This window comes from Nematolebias whitei, chromosome 9 (assembly GCF_014905685.2).
Source record: "Nematolebias whitei isolate Nwh7 chromosome 9, NemWhi1, whole genome shotgun sequence".
In the NCBI taxonomy this organism is placed as follows: domain Eukaryota; kingdom Metazoa; phylum Chordata; class Actinopteri; order Cyprinodontiformes; family Rivulidae; genus Nematolebias; species Nematolebias whitei.
In genome coordinates this window covers 16492304-16503236 of record NC_056506.1, presented here as the reverse complement: position 1 = coordinate 16503236, position 10933 = coordinate 16492304, and the positions used below count along the sequence as shown (strand labels likewise).

Sequence of the window (10933 nt, the reverse complement as noted above, 5' to 3'; positions counted from 1 at the left end):
TCATGGAAAAGTTGTTTAACTCCATTCAAAAAGTTAAAAGTTAATCTTTAATAGATGATAGATTCAGGACTTGCAATTGAAACGATTTCAAGTATTTATTTGTTTATTTTTACATAATTTGGGCTTCCAGCTCATGAATACGTTTCAAACCCTTCCCACACACTTGCAATATTCTAAACAATGTTTCTAAACTCTAACCTCTCTAAAAGAGCACAGAATGTCATGTTTCAGTTCCCTGCCTCCTCTGCTCTCAGCCACCTGCAAGCACTCTTGGCAACGCCCACTTCTCCACTCTCCACGCAGATCAGCTGATCAGCTGCAGGAGGATGTTTATCCTGCAATAAGGGCTGCACAAAGATGCAGCAGGTACTAAATAATTTAAAATAATTTGTTTTAAATAAAAATTACATGCTGATTGTCATGATGCACACTTTAATCTTTGCTAAAACACTCTTTTCACTGCTTGGTTTCTAGTTTTCTCTATGTTCATTTGGTTTCTGTCAGCTCTGCTTCCTATCTGCAGCTTTCTGCCTGTCACACCTCCTCTCACTGCAGCTCGTTAGTGTTCATGGGAAACACCTGTGCTCTGGTGCTTAAAAACTTCTCTCCCTCACAGTCTCTATTCCCTCACAGATATTTGGGAATATCGAAAGCCTTTGGTGAGTAGTCTTCCAGCGTTTCTCTCTTGTATCCTGATCCTGTTCAGTCTCCTGCCTGCCCCTCAACCTCTGATTTTTGTCTTGCCCTTTTGCACCTCTGCTCATCTGCCTTTTTGCTGCCGTTACTTGCTTGTTTTTGGACTCAGAGTTTTGCCTTGCTTTTTGGTACTGTCGCCTTTATCGGATCCTGTTACCGACCTTGTTTCTGCCCACGACTCTGCCTCTGGATAGCCCACCCAAGACCACCGACGTACACCGCCCCTCGGTGACGTTTCCGCACTGTTCAGCGCTCTGCCTCCAGCCCATTGAGCCTTACAAGACCCAGCTTCAGCTCCTTGTCTACCAACACCAGCCGAGAGTGGCAGCTCTTTACTTACAAACCGTATTCCAAAAAAGTTGGGACACTAAACAAATTGTGAATAAAAACTGAATGCAATGATGTGGAGGTGCCAACATCTAACATTTTATTCAGAATAGAACAAAAATCACAGATCAAAAGTTTAAACTGAGAGAATGTATCATTTTAAGGGAAAAATCTGTTGTTTCCAAATTTCATGGCGTCAACAAATCCCATAAAAGTTGGGACAAGTCCATTTTTACCACTGTGTGGCATCCCTCCTTCTTCTTACAACACTCAACAGACCTCTGGGGACAGAGGAGACCAGTTTCTCAAGTTTAGAAATAGGAATGCTCTCCCATTCATGTCTAATACAGGCCTCTAACTGTTCAATCGTCTTGGGCCTTCTTTGTCGCACCTTCCTCTTTATGATGCGCCAAATGTTCTCTATAGGTGAAAGATCTGCACTGCAGGCTGGCCATTTCAGTACCCGGATCCTTCTCCTACGTAGCCATGATGTTGTGATTGCTGCAGAATGTGGTCTGGCATTATCGTGTTGAAAAATGCAGGGTCTTCCCTGAAAGAGATGACGTCTAGATGGGAGCATATGTTGTTCTAGAACCTGAACATAGTTCTCTGCATTAATGGTGCCTTTCCAGACATGCAAGCTGCCCATGCCACAAGCGCTCATGCAACCCCATACCATCAGTGATGCAGGCTTCTGAACGGAGCGTTGATAACAACTTGGGCTATCCTTGTCCTCTCTGGTCCGGATGACATGGCGTCCCAGTGTTCCATAAAGAACTTCAAATCGTGACTCATCTGACCACAGAACAGTCTTCCATTTTGCCACACTCCATTTTAAATGACCCCTGGCCCAGTGCAAACGCCTGAGCTTGTGGAGCTTGCTTAGAAATGGCTTCTTCTTTGCACTGTAGAGTTTCAGCTGGCAACGGAGGTCGGTGGATTGTGTTCACTGACAATGCTTTCTGGAAGTATTCCTGAGCCCATTCTGTTATTTCCTTGACAGTGGCATTCCTGTTTGAGGTGCAGTGACGTTTAAGGGCCCAGAGATCACGAGCATCCAGTCGAGTTTTACAGCCTTGACCCTTACGCACAGCGATAGTTCCAGATTTTCTGAATCTTTTGATGATGTTATGCACGGTTGATGATGATAACTTAAAAGTCTTTGCTATTTTACGCTGGGTAACACCATTCTGGTATTGCTGCACTATCTTTCTGTGCAACAATGGTGGAATTGTTGATCCTCTTACCATCTTGGCTTCTGAGAGACACTGACACTCTGAGAAGCTCTTTTTATACCCAATCATGTTGTCAATTGACCTAATTAGTGTTAATTGGTCTTCCAGCTGTTTGTTATATGCTCAATTTCCTTTTTCCAGCCACTTATTGCTACTTGTCCCAACTTTTTGTGATTTGTTGACACTGTGAAATTTTGAATCAACATATTTTTCCTTTTAAAATGTTACATTTACTCAGATTAAACTTTTGATCTGTCAACTATGTTATATTACGAATAAAATATTGACATTTGCCATCTCCACATCATTGCATTCAGTTTTTATTCACAATTTGTTTAGTGTCCCAACTTTTTTGGAATCCGGTTTGTATTAATAAAACCTTCTAAAACTGCTCTGGATTCTTGTGGTTCTGATCCAACCTCAATCATTACAGTGATTCAGTGTTTCCCCTAGTTAACTTGCCATGGCGGGATGCTCATGTCATCCATGATTTTTGTTGGGGGGGGGGGGTTCAGCATGAGGGAAGAGGCACCTTTATCTTTTTAGCTAGAACACCTGTATTGTGCGCTGCTAGCTTAGCACGACACGTTTGAGTCGTGTGCTGTTTATCGACAGTTTTTGAGTGTGTGTGGGGGTTCAGCTTGAGAGAAGAGGCAACGTGAGCACTGCCTTTAGCTTTTAAGCTAGAGAGCTTGTATTTCACGCTACATGCTTAGTGCTATGTCAGTGCAGGGTGGGGGGAGTTCGGTTTGGTAGGCGGGGTGCTCAGTTCAATTGACGGGGTGGGGCACCCTGCCTATATAAAGGTAGGGGAAACACTGTGATTGATCGTGTGGTTCATCCATCAATCAACCAATTGTGTGTCATGTCCAATCTTATTTTGAAAAACCGCAATAGAGCGAATCCGAGAAAAACGAACCGCGAAGTAGCGAGGGACTACTGTATTTTTTTTTCAAACAAATGTTTTAAGTACATTTTCAAAACATTACTAAGATACTTCCTAATATCTTTTTAAAAAGGTACAGCTGTCTCTCTCTGAAAGATCGTGCTGCTGTTTGGCGTATTGTTTTTGTACTGTTAGTGCTTAGCGTACTCTTAGTTTAGCGTATTTCTGAGTTCATATCTTAGATCTTATTACTGTTTTTCTTTACAATTTGTACTTTTCTTGGGTGTAACTGGGACCCTGTGTACACAGTTTCATTCCACCACATGTACCACATGTGGTGGAATGACAAAGAAGTTTAGACTTTGATAGCGACTCAAACTAATCTAAGGAAGCATCAGATTCTTCACTGTCTGTCAGCCTTTGTAGCAGTGTTCGGTTCACGTGCAGCCGTTCCCATTTTGTCATCACTTCCTGTTACTGTGCATACAAATATCTCAGCAAGCGTTCATCTCAGCAACTTTAAAAAAAATTGCAGCACATTAACAATGTTGTTTTTCCAAAATTGCATAAAAATTCATTATAAAACTTTGATGTCACAGACACTAAAATGCATCTGCAGGTGTGCTTCCAATCAAACTAAATGTCACCTAACCCCTTCAAAGCCATGACATCATCATCTGGGTTTTCCCAGTTTGTTTAAATGCAGAGTAACCCTACTTTCTCAATAACAGGTGGCAGGCGTCGAGTTTGACGCTTACTCAGACTGGCAATTTTTTTTCTCGCTCTAGCAGGAAAGACAGCCTCAAAGAGATTCTTTTAATTTTTAAAGTACAAACTTTAAACTACACAAGTTGTTAAATTGTGTACATAGGTCAAGTAAAACTAGTTATGACAAATAATCCACGCCACATCTTTCTCTGAAATCATCGTCATGAAGCGCGTTGGAGCGAGAGGCTGAGCAAAGACGGGCAGTCTGAGGGACAAAACTCACCCATCATCCAGATGTTTGTCTACAACAAACAAGACTCTGTCCAGAGGACCTGACTCAGCCTTGTTAGATTTATCTACCCGGATTATTGAGCAGCATCAGGACATTTTATACCACGTGTTCACCTTCAATGGGATGCATAATGAAATGGGTTATGTGTCTTTCTAAAAAGTGTATCTGGTTTCAAATGTTTGGTAGCTGAGACTAAAAAGCAGGCCTGAACCAGAATCAGAAATACATTTTCTTCTGAGGGTGACATGTTTTTGATTTTAGACAGTCTACAATGCTATGTCAACAGAAAAAAGTACAAAGGCTTTAAATTAAAAACAGCCCAACACAAAGAGCAATTGGGAATGGCATTTTAAATATTTCATTTTTAAGTGAATATTAAAAATCTAGAATCTGTGTACATTACTTATATAGCATATCTCACAATTTTTATCCCATCCATTATAAGTAGATAACAGAGAACATGAGAAAAGTATTTTTTAATGTATATATTATTTGAAGTAAGTATTGTGAGTTACCACCTCTGCACTGTTAATCTGACTCTACATCTTCACAATAAGGAAACAAAACATTGTAGAGAAAAAGCACTGCGATGAGCAAACACTGCAAAGCCAGATGAAGCATATTGCAGTGGCATTAAGGCCGTCACTACTGGAGTCGACACAAACAGGAAACTGTGGTTAACCATAACAGATGGTCTTTTACCTTCTCCAGCCAGTATCAGGAGGTGGGGACAAATATACCGAGCCATACGGACAGCTGTCAATGTAAGACTGTGGGTTAAGGAAGTAAACATGACTTGGCTCATTTAACATTTCATGTAACAATTCTTTATGTTAAAAATAACATAATAATAGAAAAACAGTACAGGTACATCAAGTAAGTCAGAATGCTGTATGAGTTAACATAGCTGTCACTCAGTTTACTGACCACTGGTGGAGGACGAGGGGATGCTTCAGTGGTCAACATGGCCCTGTTCCATCTTCTTCTGACATGTGTTGCTGCCAACAAATTCAAAACTGTCTCTTTTATTTATTTTATTTATTTTTACAAAGAAACAATTTAAACGTTTACTATGTTCTATTGAGAATGAAATATGGGTTTTTGTAATGAGAAAATCAGTCTGTTTTTTATTTCTTTATTTTTTGTTACATTTAACACAATGTCTGAACAGTTTCAGAAAGTGAAAGTATGCAGCACATTTACACAAAAAGTACTGCTCAGTTTCATTTACTCTGCATGATGAACACATTTTAAACAAGCAGCGCGCCAATGTCGCTGAAGGACAAGAATAGTGAATGTTTGTAGTTTTCCAGATGAGTTTTTGAACAGGGAATACAAGAGAGCCTTAATGTTTTTGGTTCAACATATTCAAGCTGATAGGAGTTACACTGTGTAGAAGAATAGATTTTATTTTATCTTATTGCTTGTCCCAGGCAACAAGTTCAGAGTTATACTACCAGGCATGATGGACGCCTTGGCTACCATAGTTGCATTCGGGCCCAAAAAACCCGACCCGGCCCGAGCCCATAGGCAATTTGTCCGAGCCTGACCCGACCCAACTAATTAACTGTAATTAGAGGCCTGAATCAAAAAAATAAATTTCAAAGAAAGGAAGATATAAGATTTCTTGTTTCACCAAATGGATATTAACATACAAAACTAATAGCTTAAAAAAATCAACTGTAAAGACAGGCTATTAAACAGATGAACAAAAATATTTTAGAGCAAAATTATTTGGGAAAATATAGAACGAGGCTATTTTAATTGAACGAGCTGCTCGCTTCGGCTTTTGTAGATGCTGCTACCTCTTCCACCGAAGTTGAGCAGGGTACGGAGCGGGACGCGTGCGGCCGATGATCCGGTGATCCATCGGGAGTTTAACGAGACTTCGTTTGACCTCTTTCAACCGGCCGGTCGGACCTGAGCGTGCACGTGACTCGACACACATCAGCAGGTTTCACTGTGCTGGCTTTGCGGAGTGTGTTCTCCTGTTTTTAGTTTTTAATACTTTCCAGCTCCATTATGTTGTTTGTTGTGGGTCAATTGCAAATCTTCAGATGTGTGATAACGGCCAAGGGTGGGCGGAGACACATGCGCAATTGTTGTGCAATGCACCAGCGCTACTCTCTCTTTTCACAGTCTGATTAACTTCTGCACTCTATTTTTATTTCTCTCTCATCCTTAACATATAAACTTACTGCCTCCTCCTCTACGAGTAGATTAACACAATGTTATATCATGCATTCTTATTTAGTTTTTTTTTTGTGCTGTATGACTCGTAAAACCACATCAAAAGCCCAAGACCGACCCAGCCCGCCCATCAAGCACAGAATTTTGGCCCAACCTGGCCCGGATTTCAGGTCGGGTTGGGCTCGGGTCAGAAATCGCAGCTCTACATAGATTAATCTTCAGCCACCCCAGTCATTTGAGGAAACTTTAAAGCAATATAAAAACTAAAAAGCACAGTTTCTTCAAATGACTGTGGTGGCCAGTTTACATATGTAAGATGCTGACCATCTTGAGCTTGGACAAGGCAACCCAATTTTCAAAAGGAGACTTTCTTAAGCCTAGATGCAGCCACATACCAAAATGGAAGTTGGCACCTCACTTATTTATCAAGTTATTGCGCTCACATGCACAGGCAGACAGACGGGATGGTTTTTCCAATTCTCCCTTTTCACTCCACGACAGAAAACAGCTAAAGGCCTAGCATTCCTTGAAGGAATGCATATCGCCCACCGCCTTCATGTCAGAGTTTCAGACTAAAATATTCTTATTATGAAAATAGAAAGTATTTCAGCCATTTTGGACAAACATTAAAAATAATGTTATGCTCAATCTCAAGTGACATGACAAGATCTCACACAAGAGTATGTGTTGGAAATTACTTTTAGCTACAACCTCATCATTTTTAAGCTCAGTATCTGTGAAAATTAGAGGAGTCTAGATGTTTCTTTTTTGGCTAATGTCAGTTAGCTGTGGTGACCATTTTGGATTGACACCAAAGTTATTGATGTGCATATAATCAATACCTTCTGAAAATGTTATTAAAATCAGCCCAGTGGTTCATAAGACGGGCAGCACGGTGGCGCAACTGGTAGAGCTGCTGCCTCTCAGCGAGCAGGTCCTTGGTTCAAACCCCGGTCCAGGGGCCTTTCTGGGTGGAGTTTGCATGTTCTCTCTGTGCATGCGTGGGTTTTCTCCGGGTGCTCCAGTTTCCTCCCACAGACCAAAAACATACATGTTAGGCTGATTGGTAACTCTAAATTGTCCCTAGGTGTGAGTGAGAGAGTGAATGGTTGTTTGTCTCGTTTGTCTCTATGTGGCCCTGTAATGGACTCAAGACCCGTCCAGGGTGTACCCCGCCCCTCGCACAGTGATTGCTGGACATGGGCACCGGCGACCCCCGTGACCCAAAATGGAATAAGTGGGTAAAGATAATGGATGGATGGATGGATTGTTCATAAGACAGAGTTAATTCTAAAAAGGTGATGAAAACATTTTAATGAACGTTACTGTACAATCTGTGAACATGCAGCCTCGGACTCATACACTGACTCAATTCAAAGCTCAAACTCATACGCATTAAAGGATATCTGACGGCCATGTTTGTCAACAGACGGGGGCTTTCGATTGGGTGACGTGATGCGATTCCGGTCACGATAAACTCTGTCCACCAGTCCATGGTGTCGTGTTGATCGATTCACGTCGAGCCCTGAATTCTGACAATCAACAAAAAGACAGTTTTTAATAAAGAGCTCACTTTGTGTACGTTATCATTCAGTCCCAGGAGATGAGATACTTTGCTGTCTTATACAGTACTCAATCTCTAAAGAGAAAACTACAGTACTTTCTAAAACTGTGACATTCTGATTTTACATTGTTTTAGCCAAAGGTATGTTGGGTTTGGTTACAGAGAGCCAGTCGTAAAGAATTCAGGCCTTTCAGCATGCACTGAAGGTACAGAAAGAACAAAAGCTAATGTGGCTCAGAAAATTAAAATACTCAACTTCAAATAAACTTAAAATTTTAAAAAAGCTATTAGAAATTATCATAAAAAGTAGACACATCTAATAAACGTATTATCTTTCGTATTTGCATGTCAAGGACTATTCTACCTCTAAGTTTTAAGGATGAAGACTTTGGGGTTCCGACTGCCCTTGTGACAGCTTTTCTTGTATTTTTGTGTTTGTTTTTTGAGCAGATGTTCCTGTACTTTTTTCAAATGATCTTGAAATGGCAAACTACACAAATGTTCAGAGAAAAAAAAAAATCCCCCTCTCATAAAACAGACTTCAGTCGATGTACAAACTGTAACCAACAACACAATTTTTCAATAAATTCATAACCTATCACTTTACTTTACTACAAGCTTCATGCACAATGTTGGTTGTTGTTTTATTATTACAAAAAATTTGAAGTTATTAATGTTTTTATTAATATTGTAAAAACATGGTGTATGTCTTAAGGAGGTTTTATGCACTTTCACATAACACTACAAGCTGGGATATGGACACTTTCTGGGTACAAGCGCTGAGTAATTTCTGAATAGACTGAGGCTGGGACAGAGAGTCCAGTGGCGCCGCCCCATTGTGCCATGCAGTGAGGTAGTAACAGAGGTGAAACAGTCTACATGTGAAAAGGTAAGACTGTTTGGTGCCTCAATACTGTGATGAAGTGACGCTATGCGGTCTGTGTGATGACAAAGTCAAGATCAACCAACAACAAATCTATTACAGAAGAAATATCATCAGTGACCCACAGCCACTGCCTTTCATCAGTGATGAACTCTGGAGGCAGCAGAACGACGGACTGGTCTTTGTAGCATCTTTGTGGAAATGTTGTGTGAAGGGGCCTTCTAACGCTAACATAATTTGTTACTTGTAAAAATGACAACCACATATAAGGCCCCTTCAGGAGAACACATTTCAAGTTCAGAAAATGCTAACTATGAGGTGCATTAAAAAAAAGTGTAGCTCATATACAGATTAAACAGCTGTCAATGACCTTCTTAAAGCACATCTTGAAATTAATTAAAGACATTTTGGTAGCACAAAGCCTTTAAAACATGTTCATTTTGTCACAACCTTGAAGTATTTTACTGGGATCTGATGTGACAGACCAACAAACAGAAGTGAATAATTGTCATGTGAAAGAAGATTTTTTTTTTTTTTTTAACTATTATGAATCTGAAAGGTGTGTTGTGTTTGTGTTCAATCCCCTTGACTGCTATCCTTAACAGAAATCCTGGAATAAAACAAGTTAGAGAACATAAGCCAGAGGTGGAGGTTCACCTTCCAGCAGGACAACAGCTGGAAACATCCAGCAGAGCTACAATGGAACGGTTCAGATCAAAACATATTCATATGTTGGAAGAGACCAAAGTCCAGGGCAACCCTTAAAATCTGCTTATCAGCGACACTCTCCATCCAGTCTGATGCAATTTGAACTATTCTGCCAAAAAGAATGGACACATTTTTCAGTTTCTAAATGTGCAAAGTTGGTAGAGATGAATTTGAAAAGACTTGCAGTGGGAATTGCAACCAAAGATTACAAAGTGCTGAGTCAGGGGGATGGATACAGATGTACGTCACACTTTTAGATTTTTGTTTGTAATAGAAATCAAAATTTAGTTATCATTTTTCTTCTACTTCACAAACATGCTACTTTGTGTTATTCCACCCCATCAAATCCAAGTAATGTCATGTTCTGTGGTGTGGTTGGACCCAGGTTGCAGACAGGACTCGGGAACTTGAGACCAAGATAAAGAACATTTATTAATTTAAACAAAAAGGGCTGACGAGGCAGATAAACTTACATAAATCACGAGAAGGCACAGAGGGAGACAGGAGCATGACGCCGTACAGGACAATCCATGGACGGGAACAACAAGGAAACGCAGACTGCACTAATGAGGGGATAAACACAAACATCTGGGGAAGGACAACAGGTGACAGAGGCAGGAGCTGATGACATGAGGGAGAAACACTGAGGAGGACAGGACACTGACACCAGAAACACAAAACACACACACATCCTCTCAAGTAAAATACTTTGAAGTTTGTAGTTGTGATGTGAGAAAATGTGGAAACATCTGATAGATGAATACTTTTGTAAGAAAACTTTCAGTGTTCTTTTAATATTTAAAAAGTATATCAGTAGTAATCTGAAAGTTAAAGGTGTCACATGAAAACCTCACCTGAAAAAGCACATCAGCAGGGCTGCTTCCCACCTGATTGACATTAGGCAAAGATCCACCATAATACAGTCCACGGTTCTGTCCCATCTGCAAATACGTTGTCTCCTGCACCTGTAACTGAAAGCAGAACAGCAACAGGTAAGGAAGTGGGACAATACAGGACCCTTGAACAAGACAGAAAATGTGGATTTCTCAATCATGACAACTTCTTTTAAAACAGCAAATAAAAATAACATTAACAAGGTATAAAACAATATTAGGTCAACAAATGATTGTGTTGTATCATAGAAGAAGAATGTGACAGACTCTTTAAACTTATTGCTTACAATAGTTAAAAAAAACAAGAAGAGTAGTCAAAACCCCTGAAACATTAATGGTACATTACAACTTGTTACGAGGAAAATGATAAAGTGAAAGATGTAGTATAAGACAAAGAAAATGGTAACAACAAAGAGTAATCACGGCTCTTCTACACACCAAAACACTAAATTGTACAACTGAACATCTGTGCTTCTGACAGGGTAATAAGGACAACTTACAGGTAACAACAACAACAACAACAACAACAACAACAACAACAACAACAACAA

The 10933-nt window shown here is 40.2% G+C and overlaps 1 protein-coding gene across 1 annotated transcript in view; it reads right to left on the bottom strand.

Moving 5' to 3' along the window:
• Nucleotides 1-10933, bottom strand: part of LOC119414897 (CREB-regulated transcription coactivator 1-like) — a 103161-nt gene that overhangs the window by 51177 nt on the left and 41051 nt on the right. Inside the window, exons 4-6 of the mRNA XM_037682016.1 lie at nt 10344-10460; nt 7741-7866; nt 4847-4908 (exon numbers count right to left, since the gene is read on the bottom strand). Coding sequence (XP_037537944.1) covers nt 4847-4908; nt 7741-7866; nt 10344-10460 — 305 coding nt within the window. The remainder of the gene's footprint in view (nt 1-4846; nt 4909-7740; nt 7867-10343; nt 10461-10933) is intronic.